This window comes from Triturus cristatus, chromosome 4_2, assembly GCF_964204655.1.
Source record: "Triturus cristatus chromosome 4_2, aTriCri1.1, whole genome shotgun sequence".
NCBI classification, from domain to species: domain Eukaryota; kingdom Metazoa; phylum Chordata; class Amphibia; order Caudata; family Salamandridae; genus Triturus; species Triturus cristatus.
In genome coordinates, this window is record NC_140586.1 from 830,632,814 (window position 1) to 830,659,623 (window position 26,810).

At 44.5% G+C, this 26,810-nt stretch overlaps 1 protein-coding gene and 3 non-coding genes across 4 annotated transcripts; all 4 read right to left on the bottom strand.

Moving 5' to 3' along the window:
• Window positions 1-204: 204 nt before the first annotated feature.
• On the bottom strand, window positions 205-26,601 carry RPS8 (ribosomal protein S8). The gene is made up of 6 exons (XM_085602795.1): window positions 26,575-26,601; window positions 24,291-24,397; window positions 23,935-24,034; window positions 19,578-19,753; window positions 670-799; window positions 205-357 (listed from the first exon to the last, which is right to left on the bottom strand). The coding sequence occupies exons 1-6, from the start codon at window positions 26,576-26,578 to the stop codon at window positions 248-250; spliced, it is 627 nt and encodes a 208-aa protein (XP_085458921.1). The 5' UTR covers window positions 26,579-26,601; the 3' UTR covers window positions 205-247.
• Window positions 516-584, bottom strand: LOC146835170 (small nucleolar RNA SNORD38). The gene has a single exon (XR_014960830.1). It is a non-coding gene; the product is annotated as a small nucleolar RNA SNORD38 (small nucleolar RNA).
• Window positions 19,046-19,182, bottom strand: LOC146835171 (small nucleolar RNA SNORA35). Its single transcript, XR_014960855.1, has one exon. It is a non-coding gene; the product is annotated as a small nucleolar RNA SNORA35 (small nucleolar RNA).
• Window positions 24,110-24,213, bottom strand: LOC146835172 (small nucleolar RNA SNORD46). The gene has a single exon (XR_014960833.1). It is a non-coding gene; the product is annotated as a small nucleolar RNA SNORD46 (small nucleolar RNA).
• Window positions 26,602-26,810: the final 209 nt, after the last annotated feature.

The window sequence follows — 26,810 nt, forward strand, 5'->3', positions numbered from 1 at the left end:
ACATGCAAAAGGACCCACAACATTTGTATTCAATACTTACCCATGATTAAGTGGTGCTACCTAACGCGAGTGGCCAAGTGCTGCAATATATGCATCCTTTAGGCTAGTAGCTCATTTCGCAGAGGTGAAAAATCATACACATCATAAAGCTGAGCTATGCCGGAAACCTTGATAGTGGACTTCCACAAAAGACAGGACACCATGTTCAAACACAAGTTTATTGATGTTATGTTGTAGACCTGGACATTCATTTGCCTTTCTTTGCTTTGATCTTTCTCAGGTAGAACTCCAACTCTTTGCCTTCCAAGACATAGCCATCTGCCCGACCACACTGACCCGGTCTGGAAGCTATACAGGCTGCAAAAAACATTGTGGAAATCAGCTCACTGCAAAGTTACTGCATACTACAGTCTTGAAATTAATGCAGACATTTGTATAGGGCACTGCGCTTGCATAGCCCCCATTAAAGATTAACTGGCACATGACAAGCACCGACCATGCATTCTAAATGAGCCTTCATCAGATTTCCTGCTGTCCTCACTTAAAATTCAGTAGCAGAACTGGACAAAGATATCATCATGAGAAGACCCGGCTATTCAGCACAGCAGCAAAACACTTCCCACCTCAAGAATCCCTATTCACACACCCATGTACTTGGGACAAACTCACCAAGAAGCTTTCCCTGCTGGAACTGCTCTTCAAGCAGAGTGCTGATCTTTGCTATCTTTTTCCGCTCTTCATATTTCTTCATGATCTTCTTAGATCTCTTTTTGTTGAGTATCTCCTCCTCTTCAGGAGTCTGCAGAAAAGTAAACATTTGTGATGATACACAAGGCACGTCGCTTTCGTTTTGCTACCCATGGGATGATCCAATCCATCTTCTACCCTTGCTGGGGAATATGGGATGGGGGGGGGGGGGGACGCAATTTAGGGTTTTTGTGCACTGAAGTGGCACCAGAGAGCAGGCTTGTAGGAAGGAATGGTCAACCCAAGCAGAAAGAAAAGGGTGCACAAGTAATCCGCAAAAAAAGGGCTAAAATCATGGTTTACTCTTAAAAGTAAACAAACATTTTCACCATACAGACACTGCACACAAAGTGACCTGAACCCAAAGTAAAAATACAAATTTCTTTAAGTACAGAAACTAACCACAGTCATTCTTGCATATTACGTTACAGGTCTATTTTAAATTTGAAAACGTTGCTTCCACAATTCTATTGTACATTTTCAAGTTCTTCAATATATACATGTTTCATTATGGTTGCAAGGTTCTATTCTTCCTCGTAAGGATTCAATTAAGTGAAAACTTTAAAAGATGAAAAATATTGCAATAGAAAAGTTGTAGACAGTAATAGGAAAAGCAACTTTTAGATGTAAATGTAAATGTTGTAAGCTTGTAAAGCGCACAGCTGCCCACCAACGGGGGCGTCCCGGCGCTGTGGACCGCTGGGGAACCCGTCCTGGCTATCCCTGTGAGATGGTCCCTTTCTGGGTATCTCCAAGGTGAAACCAGGCATCCCCGGCGTCTGTGGGGGGCCGTTGTAGAGATGAGGCAAGCTTAATGCCCAGAGTTGCAGAGTGTGTTCCTGGTTAGAGTAGGTACCGAGGCGAGAATTATCAAGTCCATTTTGACCCTGGTCCACGACCCTGCCGCGTCGGGAATTGAACCCTGGTCCATGGCCGATTCTCTGCTTACGGGTCTGCCGCCTCTACCTAGTGAGCCACACCTCTCCACCATTTTATATTGCGTCCATCCTCAGAAACCTGCAGACACCAAGTTGTGCAATATGCAAGGCAGTCCAGATGGCAATTACAAGTAGAGGATGCAAGTAATCCTAGTAACGTATGGTAACTAACCAAAGGACAGGATATTAAAACTATTCATACCAGTCCAGTGCCAAACAGTCTGACTCGTGATCTGTTTTTTTGTTTTACTGTATACACAGTACTGCCTAGAATGGTGTGGCAGAGTTGTCGGTTCAACTTCCAATGATCTTAATATCATGTCGGATCTACACACACGGGAGGGAATACCCAAAAGGTCCATTATCTTTCGTACAATATTCACCAGGGGGATTTGGATCAAGACCGAATTGTGAGCTACTGAAAAACAGTCAAAACCCAGGCACGGTTTAGAAGCTTGCAGCTTAAACCTTGAGCTGCACTTTAAGTGCCAACAGATCATTGCTTTGGGCAAGTTGCATTTGGCCACATGGGCATCCGAGAGCCATTGGAAAAGATAATGTATGGTGAAAAGCCTGCTGCATCAGTCCACAGTTGCAAACCAACACTGGGTTCCATAAGAACGGTTCCTTTAGCCACGGAGCGGTTAGTTATATAATTTGGGGTTTGGAAAGAGGGAAGTGGAAAGTAGACACCTTCATGTAGGAACCTCGCCACAAACCACCAGTATGCAAATACAGCACCTAATTGTTTGGGAAACTGAAATCTTTTGACTCACTCTGCAAAAAAAAAAAAAAAAAATACACATCTAACACGATAGTTGTGCAACTGAAGGCTCGAGAAACCACATTTTAGAAGTTCTGTACAAAAGCAAAACGTGGCATATAAAAATCTGAAACAGTATGGTCACCATCAATGAATTGTTGTAGAGAACGGATACAGAAAATCTATATATAGGCTGTGGATGACTTCACCAAGTATTCAGAATAGTTTTTCTGGTAAAAGGTATAAATAGCATGGGCTAGACAGAAGAGTAAAATGTGACGCTACACAATGAAATTAACTGAGCAAAGCTTACATGGAGAAACATGGCAGATCAATATGCGAGATGTTTAAGTGGTGTTAGAACATTGAAGGATTAGGAGATGGAGCCTGTAGCTTACTGCAAAGCACTAAAAAGTAGCTACCTTATCAGGGGGCAAGATTGTGCCTGGAGGGATTTAAGCACTGCACAGGATCCTAAACTTCGCCACTTCTACAATATATAAAGTGTAGAGGTAGGCTGACCAGCAATTAGTCGCATTGTACGTGCCAAATACAAGAGCTAAGTCAAGTGTTAGCCACTTGCAGGGTAGGATGAAGACACATTTTAGGAATGTTGGAATACTTTAATCTGACAGCGGCTGGAAGAATTCACGGTCTTCTGGCTAATAGCAGCAACAGTATCATGGAAGCTGTCCAAAAAGCTAGTCTTTCCTTTGACAAGTTTTACCAACATTTTGTACAGGCCCCAAACAACCATGCAAACAAGGTCTGGCACATCACAGAAACAATGACAAACTGGATGGTCAAGAGAAAACTAAACAGCCATTGGGCCAGGAGTGCCATTTAGCAGCAAAATGAAATATTTCAGTGTTGGAGGAGCTTAATATGAGGGAGCAATTTGTCAGCCAACCAATGGCTGTGAGACTTTGCATTGAAGAGGAGCGATACCCAGAAAGGCGAAAATGTGTACCACCAGAATCACAAAAGAGGAACACCAAGAGACTCGGAACAAATTAAGTTCATCTGATAATGTCTAGTATCGTAAGCACAGAACAATGCACATTGCTACAAGAGGGAGAGATTTCACTGCAGAACAGTTTGAAAGCCAGGTGGAGAGGGTTCTTTGAGACACATGGACCAACCACTAATCAAGTTGAATGTCCTTCCACTGGCCATTACCTTCTCCCCAGCTCACCCATTTTTTCTTCCCATCTGTTTATTCTTCACCCTTCGAACTGACAAGAAAAAACAAGCATTGGCATAGCCAATAGGTCTAGACTTTGGGACCTTATAAGTGTTTAGCCATGTAACACACGATGTTGCAACAACGATATTGTGCTGGATAACTAAACACTTATAAGGTCCCAAAGGCAAGAACTATTGGCTATGCCAATGCTTGTTAATTTAGAACATTCTGCCCCAGTGGGTGCAATGTTCTAGTAGCTTTATAGGCCTTGTACCTCAGGCTATACCCATTGTTAAAAGGCCCTCACCCTTGTTATATGCCCTTGCCTGCAGCTTGGGCCTATAACTCAAGTTCAGGGCTTTTAACCGATGTAGTACTCTGAAGCGGGCTATAAGGCTACAGTGTGGACGCCACTGACCTATTATACAACGCTCTTCTGCTAGCCACAAAAACAGCCACTTAGCTACCTAATGTATCTGCCAACCAATCATAACAGTTGAAATATTCTACAGCTTTCCCCAGAATGCACTTGGAGCCTGTTTAGAGAAGAGCCCGATCTGAGATTGTGAGATGCTGCTGTTGCATCCACGCCCTGTCCTTGGCATTAAGTACATGCCTCCCCTCCTGTTGGCACACAGTTACAAAGTGTGCCAGTAAACAGGAATATGAAGTATGCTAAGCATGCTGTCAGCATGTCCGAGTCAGCAGTTCGAAAACTTGGGTGACTAGTCCAATAAAGAGAAAACGATGACTATAATTGAACACAAACAATGTTGGATTTATAAATGTTCAACTCATATCTAGTTAAAAGAATAGTCTACTCTGAAGAGCTCATCATAATTACACATCATTGGAAGATTGCCCCGCGTATAATGTTCATGTGCAGATGTTATGTAGAACATGTTTAGCACTTCCATGGCCAGTTCGAGCTCTCAGGCAGCATTTGGGTCTGGTTTTTCACGGCGGGCCTTCTACAGGATACAGGGCGATGGGTGCGAACAGCCTTGGCCCAAGTGAATGCAGGCACGTGGTGTGTAGTGTGAGGTTTCAACCCAAAGACTGCAGCTTGTGAAAGAGGGGCTCAAGACATATACGACATAAGACACTAAACACTGCCTTATTTCTTGCTCGGCAAAAGCGTGAGGAAATCAGTGTCATTGTTTGCAAGACACGCACAAGTGTCTAAGCCAGAGAAAAGCTTTAATAAATAAGGCTGCGAGATGGAGTACACATGCTGTATGTAGTACATGGCTGAGGGGTGAAGCTAATTCTGGAACAGAGGAAGGGGCGGTGTGAATTCTGAAAGTTGGGAGGGTAAATGTGAATTCTGGGAGTGGGGAGGGGCGATGTGAATGCTGGAAGCATTTTATTTGAATATGGGATTGAAAAGTTTAAGTCATCTACGCAAGCCTGAAAAATTTCATTCTAACCTTTCTACAAACACAACCTTACACAACTTTGAAATATAGGCCCTCACTCAGTGTGCTACATGACGATGAGCTTTTTTTTAAAAAAAAAAAAAAACATATTCCCCACTGAGTTCAGACACTTGAACTAGCAGTAAGGGTATCTAACCACTCCCTTAGTGACCAGAGCGCGAATCGAAGCACTCTTGAAAGTTACTCCATGAATAAACAACAAGCACTAAAATACAAGCACGGACCGCAAGTTAATTGTGTGAGGGGGAGCAGGTGATGAGCACGCAAGTGGTGCGCGCTGGGGAGCAGTCTGCTCTTTTTCAAAGCTCATACTTGTGCTTGTGGCGCGCCCCCGCAAGGTGTATACTGCCACAAGCAAGAGTATGAGTCTTCGAAAAAGGCAGAACGACGGCTAAAGGTCTCCTATGCAGCGCATGCACGCTGCGTAGGCGAGACCTAAAAAAGCGCCAACCGCTTCATGTTGCTTTTTGAACTGTCCTGTTATTCACCCGACCTGCACCCCGCCTCCTACGCACATGATTGCCAAAGCCAGTATATCACCCATTGACAAGACCTTTTGCCCTCCCATCAAGATCTAAAAGGGCAAGCATTTGCAATGCAATAGGTCTCGCATTATTAAAGTTTGAACTATTGGTGTTGCATTTAGCAATGCCAATAGCTCAAACTTTAATTCGAGACCTATTGCAAGCAATACATTTCCAATGAAGCAAAAAGAAAAAGAAATGCACTCAGTTGTCCTAATAAAATGAAACCCATATTAAAATTGCGATAGAACAGGTTGTTTAAGGAACGTGGAAATCAAATTAAAAGGGTAACATACTATGGCTCCCATTTCGAATAGGCCATTCATTGTAATCCCTGGGCGGACTCATGTTAGCGCTGGAATCAGGATGTTGAGATTTGCAGTCAGTTTCATATCCTGACCCATGCAAATTTCCCCACTTCAATTTGGCAGGTCGCAACTTTCGTGAAGAAAAATTGGCTCATAAATGCCGGACATGCAGAATTCAATAAAGAAAGCACCATATTCGACATGTACCACAGCCAGTATCTTGAGCACCAGTGGCTGTAATACCATGTCCACCCAGCAGGTGGTGATCCGTCAACACTTCCATTCGATTGGTGAGTGCCCTGGATGATGATGCCCATAGTGGAATGCAGTGCTAAATTTGTAAAAAAAAAAAAAAAAGTGCCAGGGCTCTTGTCAGGAGGCCACTGCAACTTGCACCACACATTGCCCCTGCCATGCTGCCGATTATAATTAACCATCACATGACTACAAATGTGAAATCGGGCAATTTCAGGCCCACAAAGCTACAAGAATGGCTTGGGCAGCAGGTAGTAGTCAGTTTTAATGTATATTGAATTAATAATTAACTGTTGTGATGGTCTTAAATTAACCAGACAGTGCCACCTTGTGGCAGACTGTCACAAGCTGCGGTGTTGACAATTGTGGGTGCCAAGCACAAGAAACCACTGGCGGAAAGGCTTTGTGTATGTGGCGGTGTTACTCCCTGGAAATAGTGTGCAGCATATTGGCTAAACTAGTGCAAGTCGCCAATTAATGGTTGTTTCAAAGGCAGCGTGTCTAAAAGCATAATGTTATATGAGGGGAGATAGAATGCCAACTACCTCACATAAATTACTTTCTTTGCAACACCTCGTACCTCAGACAAGGAGGCAGCAGACTTTAATTTGATGCCTTTTTTGGTAGGAAGCCACCGGGGAGAGCGGTCATTAGTGCAGTAGGTGCAGTCACGAGACCCAGGGCTTTAAAGGAACCCACTGCACCCCTAGTATGACTTACTTCCTACTAGGAGACCGGAGCGCCCCTCTTTTCTTGCCGGCGTTAGGACTCTGGATACCTCCATTCATCATTTTGAGTCACTTGGTTATGTTTATTAAAGTGGTGTCCAAGTCTATATTACATCTTGCAACGTGATAGGCTCGACTTCGTAATTAGTCAGTGATGGAAGACGACATGTGTGCCCTGGCCGAGGGGGGAAAGCGCAGAAATTCTCAAAATGCATCTAGCCATTAAAAAGCAAAGAGCCATGAATATTATATGAGTAAAAATCGACCATTTGTGGACTTGGTTCTGGCAGGTCAATACAGCTGCAGCTGGGACCGCGGGTTCCTCAGCCACTAAAACACCGTGTGGCCTGCATTGCTTACCTGCCTCAATCTCATTTCTAGCCGCCACCCCCCTCCCTCTGACTCACTCTGGAGCCCCGCCACAGCTGATTGTCACAGCGCCATTAATCCATATATCACAAGCGTCCCCCGTCTGGGGCTTTGTTGAATGGGCTCGAGTTTAACTGCGCAATGGTGCTTTTTTTATGTCGGGCTCTGTGAATCTGGTGAGCCGACATACTCGTGATAGCAGCTTGAAACTGCGGGGTGAATTCTCAAAGTTACCACCCCCCTTGCAAAATGGGTTTCTGTGAAGGTTAAGGGCTTCGACATACAAACAGTCACTAATGTATCGCCAGTTCCCCCGGTGTATCACGTTCTCCGCGTATGAGACAATCGCGCCATTTTGTGCGCCTATAAACCAGGCAAGGGCATCAACGTCACTTAATACCACATTTTAATACGAAGCATGTTCTACATTTCATCGTGTGCGGTTTGTTTGTCCCTGGGGGATACATGCATATACAGCACGTCAGCGCATTTCCATTTATTGCCACCAAGAGCTGTGCGCTGCCCACTTGCTACAAAACAGTGGTTACGTGTAATAGGTGCAAAACTCTGGAAACAAAATGCAAATAGGAGCAATAAAGCAATGCAGAATTAGAAACAGACGACATTGTATTTGAAGGTCACAGTATCTTTCATAGATAATCGGCATGAAGTCTAACAGTTGCCTGAGGTAGTTGTTGCAAGCAAGAAAAAAGACAATAAGGCAGAAGCAAGCGGCAGGGAAAGCGATCGCTTCCACTTTCGCTTCAAAAACAAAGAAGAGCCAACGAGCGGCGCGTGCGCCACAGCGAGCCATATGGTTTCAATTATCGTGCCCGAGCACGATAATTGAAACCATATGACAGGAATGCGTGTAATAGACACCAATACGCCATGGGCAGATCAATGTGCCCGCCTTTGGCCTATTGTGTGCCATCTTTAAAAAAAAAAAAAAAACAAGTAGGCAAAGCCCAATAGCAGGCCACAAAAGTAACACGCACGAGTGTGTACAATTCCAGGGTCCATTTCAAAACCCCAGACACTCGCTGCGCGAGCAGTGCACTACATCGCTAGGCGCGAGACCTAAACAAGCATTTACAATGCAATGGTCTCGGCAATATTCTAGGTAGAGCTATTGGTATTGCTCATTTTTTTATCCCTAAATAAATGGCAGTCATTTCTATTGGCATTAGCTTTTTTTTTGCATATGTGATACCTATTGCATTAGCAGAGAGAGTGAGGTAGTGAGATAGAGAGAGTGAGGTATTGAAATAGAGAGTGAGGTAGTGAGATAGAGAAAGTGAGGTAGATCGAGAGTGAGGTAGTGAGGGAGAGGGATGGTGAGAGTGATACAAGCATAGTGATGTTGTGAGATCGAGGTAGTGAAAGAGTGAAAGTGAGTTATTGAGATAGAAAGAGTGAGGTAGTGAGATAGAGAGTGATTGAGGTAGTGAGTGAGAGAGAATGAAGTGAGGTTTTGAGCTAGAGTGAGGTAGTGATGTTTTGAGAGAGAGAAGTTGTGAGATGGTGAGGTAGTGAGATAGAGTGGAGTAGTAAGGTAGAGAGTGTTATGGAAAACACAAATTATCTAAGGTGAAGCTAAATAAACGGGACCCGCAGCGTGGACTTAGATGACGTGCTCTACAATACGGATTAAGTAGTCAACAACTACGTTAAAAATCCTTATGGCCATCTGAGTTCAGTATCTGCATGTATAGCGCCAAAGAACATTCTTGAAGTGTTCGCAGAGAACAGCGCTTCTTCGCTCAAGACCTCTTCAGTTTAAAGTTATTTATGTGGCAGCCGGGAACAGAGGGCCACAGTTCCACAAGCTCTCAACGAAAAGCGCGCACAAGACACAAACGACTTCAAGATAACAAATACAATACATTGTGCGGGATTACCATAGCCCCTATGACCAGAGACTGCAACTCCTAAGCGCTGTACAGACAGAGCAATAAAGTGTCATGCTCAGTGAATGATAGAAATGCCACAACCTCAAAAGGTATAAATAAAAACTACACCCAACTGAAACCTACTGTGCGTATACTTGTGAACGCCCGATGTAAGGAGATAGAGAGGGGATAGTAAGAAAGATAAGTAATGGGCTTGTACCCGGTTTTAACGAGAGTGATTGCCCTGAACTGTCTCTTATAAGTGTAGCATGGACTCTGCTTTAAACTGCATTATTCATCACTGCAAAGTAAACACAGGGCCTTCTATAAAGGTTGTCATATAAAGATGTGATAATGTTATGTATTTCGGATGTGGTGATCTATACCTTGATGTAAAGTCCAATGCATGAGGACATCTCGATGGTGAATAGTTCACGCATAAAATAGAGGTGGATGTAGTAATAATTTGTGGTAAGGTCAGGTCAATAATGAAGGATACTGCAATAGAAAAGAAACTGCTTAATGTTTGAGAGATGGCTACATGATGGGTCTATAACGAGTAATGGAACAGAATTCACCATTTGTTCTAAAGGATGTAAGAAAAAGATTAAAGGCCCCCAATACTTACATCGTATATTTTTATTTATGTCTGTGTAGATAAAATCGACACACAGGTGTCTGTTGATAAAAAGGAGCCAGAAAATTGGTTCTCTTAGAGATCTACACTACTGGGCACAAAAATGCACTGTATTCTTTACTCATCTTCCTGCCATCACACAGCTTGGCTAATGACCCAAGACAACAGCACCAATCGGCTTGCTTACATAGAACACTAACATGCTTCCTATGCAGGCCAAACTTGAATTTAACAGTCACAGAGAAATAGTCTGTAGTGTAGCGGGGTACCCGTTTACAGAATTACTTCAGCACCTCGCCAGGAGTTGGAAAGGTTATATAAAGCGACTACAACACAATAAATGAACCTAAAAAAGGTGCTAGAAAGTCATTACACAGTATACTAGAAGGCAGCTTTGGCAAAGCAACAGTCTAGCATGCTACTTGGCCCTTGCTGAGACTTTAGGTCTGAAGCATAACGGATTACGATACAAACAAAAGCATGTAAAATGGGGTTACACGTGAGAAATGGCGCCATTTATAAATATGAAAAATGGTTGCATCCTTTGTTAGCTCACAACTGTTGGGTCTTGAATACGTAAATGAAGTGGACTGTTCAGTATTATGAGCCTGTCAGAGCTATGGTGGCAGGGGTAGGTAGAGGCTGTGCAAGTTTGCCCCACCTAAATGTAAAATAGGAAACGGAGGGTGGGGTGTAATCCGTCAGCATGACATTGCCTAGATGGACAGCATCCTTATAACTCACGAAGGTGGATTACAGTTGCCACCGATGGTTGCAGGGGAGGGAGGTCTTCATCAGTCCTCAGAGTATAGCAACTACTACCGCTGGGTGCAAATGAAGACAGTAGTCACTGGATACATGGGAGATTAAAGGAGGTGGGGATTTGAAGTCATTGAAGGAAACAGGCCATGGGTGCAATGGGGGAATGATAGCAGCAGCCTCTGGGTACCGGTTGTGATTCTAGGGAAAGCTCCTTAGAGCAGGTAGTAGAGTGGTTATTGAAGGCAGCAACCCTAGGTGCAAAAAAAAAAAAAAAAAAAATGGGGCAGGGGAATTGAATGCGGTGACCCTGGTGCAGAAAAAGGGGAGTGGGGCAACATTGGGGGAGGAGAATTTAAGGCAGCCACCCTGGAAGCGAGGGATGGGCGTTGATGGCAGTAGTCTCTGGTTGCAGGGGAGTGGGTGAACTGAAGGCTTCAGCTTGTGGGCGCAGGGCAGGTACTGAAAGAAGCAAGGGGGGGGGGGGGGGGGGGGAGATGAAAGGCAGCAGCCCCAGGGTGCAGGAGTAAGAGAAAACAGCAGCCCCTGAGCGTAGGTGGGAGGAAGTAGTAAGACAGCAACAACCTTGGTTGCAAGGGAAAGGAAAAAGAAAGGCAGTAACCACCTTGGTTGCAAGGGGAAGGAAAAAGAGAGGCAGTAACCACCTTGGTTGCAAGGGAAAGGAAAAAGAGAGGCAGTAACCACCTTGGTTGCAAGGGAAAGGAAAAAGAGAGGCAGTAACCACCTTGGTTGCAAGGGAAAGGAAAAAGAGAGGCAGTAACCACCTTGGTGCAAGGAGGCGTGTGGAAGGCAGTCCCCCCTAGGTGCAAGGGTATAGCTGGAAAGCAGCCGCTCCTTGACATACAAGGGGGTATTCAAACCAGCTGTCACTGAACGCAAAGAGGCGAAACAAGGTCGCAGTCGGTGGGCGCAAGGGAGGAAGGTATAATGGGGTGTGGAAGGCAGCAGCCTCCTGGGTCATGACTGGAGGATGGAAGGCAGAAATCTCTGGGTGCAGGAGAGAGGCTGAAAGACTGCAGCCCTAAGGAAGCATGAGGGGGGGAAACGTCCAACCTAGACCGACCCCCCCCATCCCCTCCCCCCTTCCCTGGGACGCAGACAGGGAGAGAAAGCAGCAGGACCCTGGGAGCAGAGAGAGTACAGTAACCGTGTGTTTAGTACAGCGGGCAGGTTCATGAGACAGTGGTAGGAACAGGTAGGACCCTAGATGGTGGGATGTTTGGTAGAGCAGAGAAAGATTTCAGGATGAATAAGTCTTTTATTTATTCTCATTTTCCCTTCGTGGTGCCTTTTCTTATGGCCTCGTGACACTGACAGTAAAGATGCATCTTACAGTGAACTAACTGCCATGAGGAGGCGGCGTGCCCCGTCTGTGGTGGGCACGAGGGTCGTACCTTGCACACACCTCCTTACCTGCGGAAATCGAAGCCCATGGCGCCCCCTCTTGCCGGGTCTACTCCGCCTCTACCCGGATTCTCCTCTTCAAGCCTGCCGGCTACACACAGACTGCCGGAGGTGACATCACGTAGAGACGCTCGGCTGCCAGCCATTGGCCGGCAATGATGCGGCCAGGGTGATAACTTCCGGCACTGATTTAAAGAGACTGCGGGAGGTCCAAGTGGGAGCAGCCCATAAGGTACTGACAGAAATGGGCGTGTCTATGAACAGGGGAGTTGAGAACTTTTCGAAAACATGTGTTTACCTCTGTACAATTACACTCGGAGTTTACATTTAAACAACTTGTACCCTAGAGTGCATTGGTCGAAAAATAAACGATCTCTTATTTTAGATCTCTAATTACCGCATTGTCACGAGTATTCATAGAGTCCTGCTTTTATATTTCCATTGCCTTCTGATACTTGAATGGGCTGCGTTATAAATACAGGGCTACGAGTGAAGGAACATACAGGAACAAGGCAGAGCAAAAGGCAAGCACACCACTGCCTCTCCGAGGCAAAGCAGAAATGCCTCGGAGAAACGCAGTGGCGTTTTCAGATTCGGGGGCGTGTTTCTTTTTCTCTCCTCTTGCCATTGGCTGGAGGAGAGAAAAACACGCCTGAGAAAGGGCATGGCTAAAAAGTGGAAAGAACAGCACGAACACGCCCCTGAATCTGAAAAAGACTGAGCCTATTTGGAGGGACGGCCCTCTCCTCCAATGGCTGGCCTCTGTTTAGGAGGCCAGCCAATGGAGGAGAAGCAAAAAGAGAGGCGGGCTAAATAGCCAATCTAAGAATCAAATCTCCGAATTCCGGTTCTGCCTTCTGCAGACCGGACGGTCCTCGACCTAAAAAGCAGACATAGGACAGCAGTCACGGCAGCTAGGTTTCTAATAAATCAGGAGCACTGAGGGCCGATACCCAGAGATGGGAGTGAGACCAAGAGAGGACATGTGGTGCAAGGAGTTTAAACAAGTACGAGGGTACAAATGAGGGGGTTGCATTTTTGAGGCAGATAATTTTGAATTGTTCAATGAAGGTAGTGTAGAAATCAACTGAAGAGTGAGGAAAGGGCAAAGGGGTGCATACTCTTCCTCCATATGAAAACAGATACAACATGGACGGACCCACTGGTAAATCTTTGTTGCATTATATGGAGTCAATAAACTTCAGAGTATAAACATCCAATGGACTTGTAAGAACCACCCTCACCCACCAACATAGCTGGTGGCACCCTTCATCATTGGGTTCCCAACTGGACTGCTGAATGCAACCCAGCTGCGCTTCAACACCTGAATTACAGGTTTTTTATTTTGTCAGTGAGGTGTGTGCTCCAGGGGCGGCGAGGTTAAAAGTGTCTCTGGGATAGCCCAAAGGTAAATGTTTTATGTTTAGGGTCCTAAAACACGTTTCAAATCAAAGGCGGGGATATGGTGAAGATAAAAATGGGTCTTCAATATCCCTTAACTGTAGGTCGACATGTTTCAGCCTTTCAGATAATAAAGGCTTTCTTTAGGACTAAAAGAGACGTGAAAAAGTGATATGGCTACTAGAGTGTAGATAGCCACGTGAGTGAAATATCAGCACACCATGGTGTGCTGTGCATGTAGTGGTATGGCCGTACTTTCAGACACTTACTGGTTGAAATACCAACAGAGTAAAAAAAGATCAGATGGTTGCTGAAAGGGGGAGCCTCCTGTAGTCACATTCGTCAAGGATGATCTCCCTCCGTTCTAACCTGCTCTGGTCTTGTCAGGATCCCGCCGGAAGGTAGTGTTCACAAGTCAAGTATATTAGTTAGGTATAGTAAAAATTGTGATTGAGCCCTGGTGTGTATTTATAAATAATGATAAGGCTGTATTGGCTACAAGTAACAAAGGGAAAATTCTATTTTTGTTACAGCAGATACGTGGCAAAGCGATGCCAGGAAGAGCTCAAGATTGATGAGGTGAGAACATGGATCATGCAAAGATAAACTAACCAGGGATTGGAAGTAGTTAGATGTGACAGTGTTCAACAGCATTACACTTTTGCATTGAGAATACATTCATGTGTACAGCAATTTAAGCAGAGATTGTTTTTTTGGGTTTTTTAGTGACGGGGTGGCAGATCTGTGAAAGGCTGCATGGTCAATATAAGGTGGATTAATGCTTGTGTCGCGCAAGAAATTTAGAGAAGTTAAAGCAGTTAACTTAGGGTACGGGTAGAAAGGGAGTCAATGTTCAAACAAAAGTAGTCAGAGTGAAATTGGCTGAGAAGAATTTAGTGTTTCATTGATACAGGATCAAGCCATCTGGAGGGGTAGTGGATATTAGGGCTTCTAAGAAGAAATCAATGTCAAAGGGCCAATAACTCCAAACAGGTGGTAAACTGCGACACCGAGCACTCAAAGAGGACAATGCAACTGTAGTTCAGAGGATAGTTAAGGTTCAGGTGTGGAAAGAGTTGCAATGGATATACAAACGGAGGAGGTGGTTCAGACCAACTTTTCAGTTGTTGGAAGTGTAGGTCAGTCTGTAATGACAGCTAGTGCTACAGTATTGGGATACTCTACGATTCAGCGAAAGAGGTAGAGTTTAATAGAGGTAAGCGGCAAAAAGTTCAACATGGGTAGGGTTACATATGGCGAGGGCGCCATAGACAAAATGATGAAAGGAGTCTTTAAAACACATTGTTGACATGAGAGGTTAGGTCTTTCCCTAACACTGAAAATCATGGCTGTACCATACCCCTCTAATGATGTGCTGCGATGTAATGGATTGTGAAGGGGAGTTCTATTAGAACAAGAGTGAAGTTAGAATGTACACTTTACAGTGTCAGTATATATTCTGAGTACAGGATATTGATGCCGAGGCCATATTGAGTGAGTTCTTACTTGAGGGCTGCAACACGCCTGCCCAACACCAGCCCACAACTAGCGTTATGGTGAATTGGACAATAGCTGCTGCCCATTCGCATATGTCACCACTGGTAACGGTCTTAATCTATACTCGGAGCAGCAAGCACAAACGGTTTAACTCGCTGCACCCACTATTTTAATCAGTGTGGGGGTCTCAAGGAAGCAGGATTTAAGTGAGACAGCAAGGCAGGGACCGCTACAGCATGACTTCAGTTTTAATCAGTTTTATTAATATTGAGACAAATAGTCAGTACAAAATGTATTCCACCTACATCCAAAGGTTGGTGTGGATCAATCAGACCCTCCAGGATTTCAGTTTGGCGCGAAAGCAGCACTTTTGTAAAAATGCCGCGATTTTTACATAAGTGCTATTGGTGCAATGATTTGTGAAATATGCCGATCCGCGCTCTGATGCGCTGCGAGCCTTGGTTCAGAGGCACTGACTGCTGTGGCAAGCTGGCTCTGTGAGGTTGCGAGCAGTCATGATCAGCCCGTGAGGATGCGTTATGGATGTGTGGGGAGATTGTGCACAGGGCAGGACCAGGGGGCACTTTTGCTTCACATGCAGCTGCACCGAACCGGCAGGAGCTTTCGGCAATAGGATGCGAGAATTCCTGGCGGAAGACACAGCGAGAGGCTGAGAGAGCGACAAGAGTCACGTTAAACATTGCACTGGCTGGGTGCAGAGACGGTACCGAGAAAAACCTGGGACGGAGTCTCACACTATTAAGCCTACACAAAGCAAGCGATGTAAAAAATATGGGGAAAAACATGAATGAAACTCGCATACATTAGAGCAGGGGTGATGAAATGTATACAAACTGGAAACGCAATTAGGCAATTAAAGCTTTGTATGCATGTAATCTACTGGAACAATCTACCAGGAAATGTGCTTTGAAGACAAATGTTTATTTTCTCAGGTTTCTCGCTCACTGGCGCTGGGAGTCAGTTCATGTAGCACCATCATTTAAGTTTCAAAACTCTGTAGCCTAGGATACGATTGACCAACTCAAGTGTGCTTATTTTATCGGTTGAGTAAACCTGCAGGGGCTTGACCCAACTGTGGTAAAGGGAACAGAAGCTAGGACCACGTGGAAGGTTCAAGTAACCAGAGACGTATAGCACTTCCGGCCTGCAAATTCATGTTGAAATGGACAGGGTAAAGGCAACCTGGAGTAAGTAGGTCAGAGTGGGGTGGTGATGGCCAGAAATCTTGCCCAGCCCTTACAGAAAACATAATGGACTCCCCCATTCCCCGTCCTGTGTTTTCCCCCCATCCACCAGTAATTGTCCTCTAGAAGGTTGTGGGAACACCGAAGCTCATTTAGAATGTTGGCATGAGGCAGAGAATGGGCAGTCGCTGGAGCATTGAAGAGGAGAGTGGAGGCATTACGTTTAATATAACTGAAGTTAACCGTCATACTCAACTGAAGGACGTCCTCCTAAACCAGCATCTCCACTAGCGCGTCCATCATTCAAGCCGTCCATTATTCTTCCTCGTCCTGCTCACCCACTGATTTCATATGATGCAACTCAGCTGCTCTGTCTATACTTATCTTTGATGTGAACATTTACTGGTGAAGCGCACCGATAACTTTGGGTCTAGCTAGCGCTATAACTCATATATGCCATTACCTACTATGCAATAGTGACTGCACCAGATTCACCAACAGGGTGACAGTGCTTCGCTATTATGTGCACACATTGAGTTAGTGAAGGAGATAGTATGTTAGATAAACTCCGGGCCATTTGAATGATCAAATGGTAGAGGGATAACTACGCATCAGGGTTCCATTGTTTTAAGGCTGAAAATGGATTATGAGTAAAATAAAGTGCCGCGAAAATGCTGCTAAATTTCCATATTTGTGCCGCTAAATTTGCTAATCCATGCCACAATATCATGGGGGGTCTGAACAATAAGAATAGTGGTAGATAGGAAAAAAGTGGGGAGAGGATAAAGGCTAAAAGAAGATTAGGGACAGAAAATAAACTTCCCAACAGCTCATGGTAGATGAAAAACAAAGCAGCTAGTGCCAAAGAAAGGGTCGGAGTGATTAAGGCCATCCTTGGCACCCCCAGAGTATCATGGTCATACCGCATGAGGCAGAGGACTCGCAAGTAGGCTGGGCAAGTTAGCTCCCTGAATTTATTGGACAGGAATCTCAAGCAAAGCCCCTAGGTTGGTCAACACCTTGCAGCACATAGGATACAGCTGTTAATTCCTCTGATTTCTGAAGCCAGTCCAGGCGCATCGGTGTAGAATAACAGGCCAAGAGGACCAAGCGCCAGTGTGATGGCCTGCCCCTTCAACTTTAGTAGATACCTTAGGGGATTCTTGAGTCCTAGAAGATGTAGCTGTGGCTGTCTCTTAACATGTTGCACCCCCGTCCTGCTCCCACTTAGCTACCCAAGTCAGTGTGTAGCACCAATAATGTGCAATCTTGAGCATCATTTCCTTACCCACCGCACTGCATGCAGAAGCACAGGCTCCATGCCAAATGTTGCCCCATTCTTAGGGGGGAGACGGTGCGTTCACATTAGTGTTCCCAGTATCGTTGCGCTGGTAATTGAGGGCACCAGTAGGGCGTTCAAGATCTTTCATGTCCAAGAGTATGCGTCTATCAGAGGAGCCATTTTTCAAAGGAGGTAAGCTCGCATGGGAGTGAATGCGAGGCTGTAGGAGCTAGTGTCGAAGGGCAACGTATTGCCAGTAGGCACTGGATAAGAGGCAGTAAATTAGATTTGCACAAACTCCATGATCCCACAATCAAAGAGGCCATCCAACCTTTTGCAGTTGACAGCTTGCCAAGGCAAACAAGCATTGACGTAGCCAATAGGTCTCGCCTTTGGGACCTTATAAGTGTTTAGCCATGCAACAGTTGCATAACTAAATACTTATAAGGTCCAAAAAGCGAGACCTATTGGCTATGCGAAGCGGCCGCGAAAATGAAAGTAATCGCGGTAAAGTCGCGCGCCCGTGCACATGCACTGTAGCTCTAGGCTGGCCTGGTAGCACTTTAGGTGTCGCCTGACCCGGCGCACGCGCTGGTCTGGCAAGACATTGTGAGGGCTCCAAAAAGTGCTACCAGGCCAGCCTAGACCTACAGTGCACTCTATTATCACATCGGCATAGAGTGTTAATTTACGCTCCCTGCTCCACCCTCCACGTGAAAACACTAGGTCAGTGTTCCTATGCATTTGTTTGGCAAAGGATTCCATATAGAGGGCAAAAATGGAGGGGACAGCCCAGACTGGTGCCACGAGCAATGTCAAAAGGCTGCGACATCGGCCCACCTAGGCTACAACAGCTTCCCTAGGTAGTGCGTATCTGCACTATATCCAGTGGCAGTCACAGGCCAAGACCCACTTTAGTTAGTACAAGGCAGCGGATCTGGTCAAATGCCTTTTCGATGTCAACAGAAAGTTTCTAGGTTGGAGGAAGAAGGGCCAGCGAAACTTGCACCAAGTAAGATTAAGCGTCCCGAATCCAAGGCTTCAGCTGCATATAGATTGGAATAGAAGTGATCAAATGCCTGAGCTATGTGCTAATCTTGGTCGAATCTAGTGCCATGTGAATCCTTATTTTTAATAAGTCATGTTCATTTTCTCTTCTCTGCAGCATAGCACAACGAGTAGTTAGCAGATTACCTGCCCAGAAACCAGTGGTACAAGTAACACACCATAACTACTGCAGGGTACCATTATGTGCCACAAGGAATCCTTGTGAATCACTACTAGGAGTGTTGACAGTTCACCAATTTCGAAGCAGTCTTCTCCCATGTCCTCTTTGGAATGACAGTTCCTCTAAAATTAGGAGGTAGAGTAAAAACACACCGTAAGTGCCCGAAGCACTGCGATGGGTAGAAAAATAGGTAGACTTAAACCTTAATACAGTCATTGTGTATTGGGACCAAAAACAATGCTTCCAGACCGTAAATGTATGCCAACACTGGGCAGACACTTGAAAAAAGATCGATGGGGTTTGCACATGCCACACTCTTCAGATACAATTTCATCACGCAGAGATTACTACCAGTAAAACAAACGGCAAGAGGTTTTGTTGCAACCGAGCAAGCTTCAACTTAACATTGCCATGACAGGCCTATAAAGACCATTCAGAACCTTGCATGGTTAACTAAAATGGGAGTGTACCCACCCTTCGGAAGAGGCAGGCTACAAAGCGAAAGCCTGGCATTTCTGCAAGATGGGGGTTAATCTAGCACTACAATAAATGACTATCCCGAGCCACAAGAAAGACCAAGGACGCATTTAAGAGTGCGTAAGAGACACAGAAATCCACAGTTACGTTTGGGAACGTGTAAAGTTAATCTAGGCCTTCAACAGAGGAAAGATGAATCTGCGTGCCAACAACCTCACAAAAACATGACTACCAGGGAAGAACACAATTAGATACACATGCTATCAGCAAGTTAGTCAACATAGAAAGGAAATAATGATTCCCTAATAAATTCTAACCTGCCTTTCTCCATCATTTGCCCTTAAATCGTTAAGACGTTAAAACGAGTTGCAGACCACACAATGCATAGCTTCCACACACATCAAGAGATGCATCTTCAACTGTCCAAAGAAATGTGTGATGCCACCATACCACCCCAGTACCTGCAGTGCAAGTTTAACGCATTTGCTAAACCACTGCAACGGTTAACGATACATACCAGCTTAGCTCCTTTCTTGCGTCCAAGTGGCAAGGCAAAGTGGGCCTCAAACCACTGCCTGTAAGGAGTGCTGTCGATCAGGACGATGCAGTTTTTCACCAGGGTCTTCGTTCGAACCAGTTCATTGTTGGAGGCATTGTAGACAACATCAATGATCCTAGTCTTGCGGGTGCAGCCTTCCGTAAAATACAGAACAAGTTAGACCAATGAGCCCCAGTATTTAAATGCTTGTAGAGCAAACTACAAGACCATACAATAAAGCACTCGTTTAACCACAAGCATTTCACTGAAGTTCAGTACAGTTACTATGCAGATTCAGACAAGTAATGCGTGACATCACCGATACATTAACAGCTCTTCGCTTCCCATCAACAGCATGGATCGCTCAAAACAATAGACTGGTCAGCTCTCGGGGATTGGGAGGAGAAGGGAGTATTTATGGTGGGCGACCTCTATTAAGACTGTGCCTTACTGCCATTCGAGTTGGAGATAGATATGACCTACCGCGGGGACATTACTTATTACACGCGGCGCTGGTGGTGGCTATCCAACGCAGGTGGAAGACAGGGCTGACAGAACCAGAGACGTCATTAACCGGACAATATGTAGCTATAGCACAATCCAATGGTCCAGCACCCAAAATGCAACAGATATTAAACAATTGTTGTGATATAAGTAATTGTCGACAGTTTGTCTTTCAAATAAAAACCATGGACTTTCAGCAGAGAGGATTCTTTTCCTTTTTGATCCTTTATTCAGAAATTCTTTCAACATGTTAAAACAGACCATAGCCAACGCGTTTCATCCTCGCGGACTTCTTCAGGGCATTGAATAGTAGCTTTGTTTTTCTGTGGTCTGTGCTCTATCGTTAAGATTGCGGTATTCTTGTCTTTGTAGTCTAATTTTTGTGTACGTTTTTGCGATATCTGACAGTGATCTGGCGATTGGAAAATTCAGTTCCTTTTATTTTCCCGGTTCGTTGGGTTAGTCAATATCCGCCATTCCTCAGTCAGTAGGTATCTATCTTTCCGTTTTTATCTGCCGGCATAATCGCGTGGCGTCAGTGAAAATAAAAGGAACTGAATTTTCCAATCGCCAGATCACTGTCAGATATCGCAAAAACGTACACAAAAATTAGACTACAAAGACAAGAATACCGCAATCTTAACGATAGAGCACAGACCACAGAAAAACAAAGCTACTATTCAATGCCCTGAAGAAGTCCGCAAGGATGAAACGCGTTGGCTATGGTCTGTTTTAACATGTTGAAAGAAAATTTCTGAATAAAGGATCAAAAAGGAAAAGAATCATCTCTGCTGAAAGTCCATGGTTTTTATTTGAAAGACAAACTGTCGACAATTACTTATGTCACAACAAATGTTTAATATCTGTTGCATTTTGGGTGCTGGACCATTGGATTGTGCTTTGGTTGTTTGAAGCGTGGAGCTTCAGGAGATTTAGAGGTTTTGGATCTCCGGTCATTAGCACCATACCTTTACATAATCTCACTAGGGATAGGTGCGGTTGTGCTTTGCCTCAAATCCTCTCTTCTTTCTAACAATATGTAGCTATGGCGGCTGGCACGTTTAAGGCCATCACATGCCTTAATAGGAGAATGGAACAAGAGGGGAGGCAACCGATGGATCGACTAAAAGGGAAATGGGAGCAGGACTTAGAGAGGGACATCCCGGAAGCCACTTGGCCTAAACTAGTGGAAAGAGCATTGAAGAGTACACGGAACGCTAGGTTCCAGCGAATACAATTCTACGTGTTACATAGGGCATATATGACCCCGAAGCATATTAAGCAGATCTTTGGGGTGGAAACGGCTGGCTGCCCTAGATGTGGGACAGAAGGTGCAGACTTTCGGCATATGCTGTGGTCCTGCCCGAATCTGACAGTATATTGGGGAGAAGTAATTACGACACTGGAGTTGGTAACGGAGCGAAAATTGAAGGACATGGGGGGTGAGTTTATTGCACTGGTTTCCGCATACAAAACACAAAAGTGACCAGCAAATTTATAGATCTGGGACGGATATTAGCTAAAAGGGGAAGATAACCAGCCATTGGAAACACAACCAGGGACCTAGGGTGCGAGATGGAATCATGAACTTCTTAAGTGGGCAGCGAGCGAAAGCGTGATTAAGCTACGGCTGGCACATAGGTTGCAGAAGGAAAAGATGTTGGAACTGGTGCGGGCCTGGGAGGCGATAGTTCAGGCATTGCGCAGGCCCGACAGACCTGGAAGATGAACCAGACCCTCCTCTAGACTGCTGATCATCAGGGACTTCTGGGGGGGGGGGGGGGGGGGGAGGAACGGGACGTGGGGATTGGAAGGGCTATAGACAGAGTGGCAGGTACCATGGGGATGGAGGCCATTTCAGAGATGGCATGCTTTAGGCAAAATACCTATAGATCGGATTATATTGGAAATTGTACACTGAAGTGGAGCACACTGGAGGGTGGGGTCGGGGTGGGAAGGGGGAAGTAGTTATGGTGTTGGGGAGGGATGAGCAACATGGGTACTAGTATGCAGTAATTGTTGATACGCCACGAGAAACTGTAAATGGCTGCCCAGATAACAATATGTGATACTATGTTTGGAATGGATAACAACTCTGAAATTCATGGGCGGCAGGCCGTTAATAACCATGTAATATATGCCAAAATATGAGGATGTTATGATGATGATAGCAAATAAAAACAAATCTATAAAAAAAAAAAAAGGGGGTTCGCTCAAAACAATCCAAGTCTTTCGTACGAGACCATTCACACTTCCAAGGCAACATCTAAAATAAAAAGTAGCCCAAAGCCAAATCACCTGTCCATTACTTAGTGGAGGGAATAGACCACCGCCCTCCCAAAAGTTACATGGAGTGCAGAGCTCATTACATTTATATTAATAAAAAAAAGGAGAAGAAAAGTGGCATACCTTCTCTAAAGGGTATTTTTATGTTTACAGATTGAACCAGGAAAAACTCAGATGTCTAACTAAATATTAGAAAAACATTTCAAATCAACACATCAAGCAAGGACCAGTGGGGTATGGCACACGGTGTACCATATGATCAAATTAAACATTTTGACACCTCTTGTATTTAAAAACTGGCTAGACTAGCATTGCGATGGCCCCTTTCCAGGAGGCATTTGCAATATATTGGCCTCTGTCTAATGGCAGTGGGTGACAAGCTATGGGCTGGAATGCTACCACAAGCGATTGCCACTGGTTAGACCAAGTCTTCATACCATCACCTTTTGGGTGCGTGATTGCCAGTAGTATGCCTGGAAATCTGAGATTGGCACAGATTTCTAAGCCTACTACTGCCAATTATAGTAAATTGCAAAAAGTAGTACAATTTCACTCATTAAAGGGGCACTTCTATAGGTGTAGATTACTATGTGGCAAACCAGTCACTGAATGGACCAGATTCACAAAGGTAAGGTATACTTTTGCGTAGTTTACACTTGAGTACATTTAATCCAAAAGTAATTACCATGCCTGGGGAGCTAGTCAAACTGCTCATTTTAGTACTACAAAATGCTATTGACAAATTGCACTTTTAATATACTGCTACAAATCAAAAAATGTATGTATTACTTTAAAAGTGCAGTTTGTGAGTAGCATTTAGTAGATTTGTATGGCTATTGTACTACAAAATGAGCTTCTGAATATCCCCAGGCCCTTTATGTAAAGTCTAAAGCAGTCATGTAAATCCTAACGGTAGCATGGATTCATTCTTATTGTAGACGGAGAAAGTCTATTGAATCCATCACAAGACGATGCTTGTACAGCGCACATCTTGAACTATAATGCGATAATAAATTAAAGGAGGCTGAAATAAAAAGTGTTTGCCTAGAATCAGTTTGGACAAGCAGGGTAGCTGCGTTGATTCCAGGTTATTCGTTTACACATTTTGAAATTCAGTTGTTAGATGTATATACCAGTCTCCTTCCTGATTGACTGGAAAGGTCACCGTTTTGTCTTTTATTCTTGGCTCAGGAGGAAAAAAACAGTTCAGGCCAAACTCCGGGTACCCTGACCCCACAACCAGGCCAAAATAGAATTTAAAGGGGGGGTGGAAATGTCACTCCAAACACCCCTTAGGCTACGTCTCTAAGGGTATAAAAAAAAGCGAGTATTCAGGATTCCAAAATAAAGGACAGTAGGCTTAATATAATGTGAGTAAGGCTTGCAGCGTATTCAGGCCAGAAACCTAAAGCTATGGGTTTAGAGATACATATGACAATTACAACATAAGAAATATCACCACCCGAACGAAATTGACAGATACCATGCACAAAAGGAACTCTACAGCAGGCCTCATTTGAAGTAATCTCAGGGTACAGTTACTTACACTCTGAGCCCCAGGAAAAATTCCCAGCATCCAACCTGAGGGCGCGATACTTCTTGTTACCACCACGGACTCTTACTGTGTGAATACGTCGAAGCCCAATCTACGAAGAAGTAGAGATCAGCCCAATCAGAATTCAGACCATAAAGACAAAACAGAGTAGAATACTAAATAAGGCTAGCAATCAGAGTAACTATGACAACCCTATCACTGACAGGTGGATATAATGCGACCAAAACGGTCTCATTCACCTGTCTAAGGATTCGTTTTCATCACATACATTGCCTTGACTTCAAGTTTAATACAGACATAGCCCACTTCCATCCTTCTAAAAGTCCAGACAAGGGGCCATCACCTACCTTTGTGTTGGCAGCAGGACGCCCCAATTCATACTTCCTTTTCTTGTGGTAGGGCTTCCTTTTGCCTCCAGTTTTACGGCGCTTGTGCCAGTTGTCTCGTGAGATACCTGGGAAAAGAATAGACAGCGTTTAACATAAGTAACCACTTATATATACCAATTCTACAAACGTCTTGTGCCTGCAAGGTAGCCTGATAACTTACCCTTAACAAGTTATAACACCCCCCGAATGAGTGAATGTCCGATTAACTCACAATAGAATTATAGTCGATAGAGAATTCGTTTTGATGTCATGCATGATATAACCATTTCACAATTAACAAAGGAGTGCTTACTAAATCGCGTCAATGAAAAAAGGCGCGTTATAATCAAAATGGTCTAAACAAATGTTAGGTCATGCAACTCTAGGAAGCTAGACTTCACTAAGTTAAAAGCCAGGTCGCATTAGGACGTACGAGTCTATAAAAGTCCACAACACAACGTGTCAATGAAGAGTGATATACCGAACAAACAGTGCCGATCACATGTATATTCATGCAACGGCGGGACTTCACAACACGGGATATCCCTAACGGATAGACTGACAACGATAGGTAATACCGAAACTATCATATCACATAGATTGTTGGATTTGGTCTACACCAGGAAAATTGCATATGTGGCTCTCATTATGGTTGCAACATAGAAGCCGACTGAAATTTAATGTGCTGACAATACGTTCCAGACTAAAGACAACATGGTCATAGATTTACAATCGGAACTATCGTGGATATTAAGAGTGCCCTGAAGAAGTCCTCTGTTGAGAACGAAACGCATTGGCTGTGTTTTTCCTAAAAAGAATATATTATAACAAGAAAGATGGACAATTAAATAATTCATGGACCGACCGACTGTGAACTGTTCAAGTACATTGATCATTAGTGGTGCAACCACAATATATGTTTATTTGCTCTATTGACCTGGTCTTACAGGGTGGCTCTTTTGGACAGTAAGAGCCTTTTGAGAGTTTTGCACAGAAAGTGTTTGACCTATTGGTTAAAAAGTATATACATCTTGGTCTATTTTTTTGAATTGGTGCCTGCTGCTCAATTGATCGACTGTCCGGTTCTTGTTTCAATGACATGTATATTCATGCAAGTCTATTCTGGAGGGTTCTGACCGGACCAGAACAGAACCAAAATCAAAGAGGGGCGACTCGCATACTAAAAAAAAAAAAAACTTAAAACCATGTAAACAAGAAATAGATCTTGTACATCGCAGAAACGATAACAAATTACAGAACTACATCACACCCTATATGACTGTCACAATAACCGTGGTTTAGTGTGGGAAAGACTAGCGAGCGTGCATTTTATTTGGCACGAAGCACACTTGCACCAGCACTCTTCAATGCCTAACCAAACAAGCTCTGTTAAATTGAAAAAATATTTGTGACATTAAGGTGACAGGTCGCATCCTACCACGTGGATGTAAAGGGAGTTGTAAAAAAGGTCAACATTTTTCAGCCCATCATAAAGAATGTATCACGGGAAAATTCAAAGCAGGGAGAGATGGGACACGTGGGCACACTTACAGGTAGTAAACAATACATGCATTCTGAAGGACTAGATGGCGCAAGACAAGCTCACACAAACAAAAAGTACCAAATGCAAATACTCCAGCAATGCTCCGTTTCAGACACGTTCTGGTAGTAGTAGACTTGAAATGTTCAAGTCTCTACACCCTCTACAATCCACATTCTGAGGTGGCCACACTGCCTGTGACATCGCCGGTGCCAGCTCATGAGCACTGCCGTCTCCCCCCTGCTTCCCAGCAGGGCTGAGGCTTCGATACGCTTAAGATGCTCGGTTCTTAGCCCTAGACACTCCATTCAGACTGCAGTGAGAAACCATAGCAGGCCTTGCCCAAAGGAAGCTCCCCGGACCCCTTCAGACAACTACGGACTGCAGGAGTCCGGCTGCATCCAATCAACAGACCCTCGTCCCCCAAATCACTGGTTTAAAAGCTACGCCTCATATAATAGTCTACTCGAATGCCTTGTACCATACATTAAGAATCTGAAAAGCCTCTACGATGAGCGGACGGAAGCCGCTGAACAGTAGTAGAAGTAGCAGTATCCATTATCGCCTTCTAAACTGAGCAAAGGTCACCAAAAAACAGCAGATACAAGTCCCGCCGTTCCCCGAGAATACTTCCTACCCTACCGTCAATCGGCGTGGAACCGCAGACAGCCGAAAGGGAGGATTGCAACGGATTTCAAACTCAGAAGGGCGGCCATTACATACCCATTCTCGAGTGCTGGCTAGAAAGAGGAAACGCAAAGGATCATGGGACACTTTGATGGCTAGGAAATCACGCGAGAGTCTGTTCGCCGGTGATGTCACTCCGTAACAACGCATTCGAGAGTAGTATATTAGCGGCCATCTTAAAGCAGTAATCTTTTCTCAAACTCTATACAGCCGACACAGGCGAAGATGGAAAAACTACAATATCACGATTAAAAAGAATTATTAAACTATCT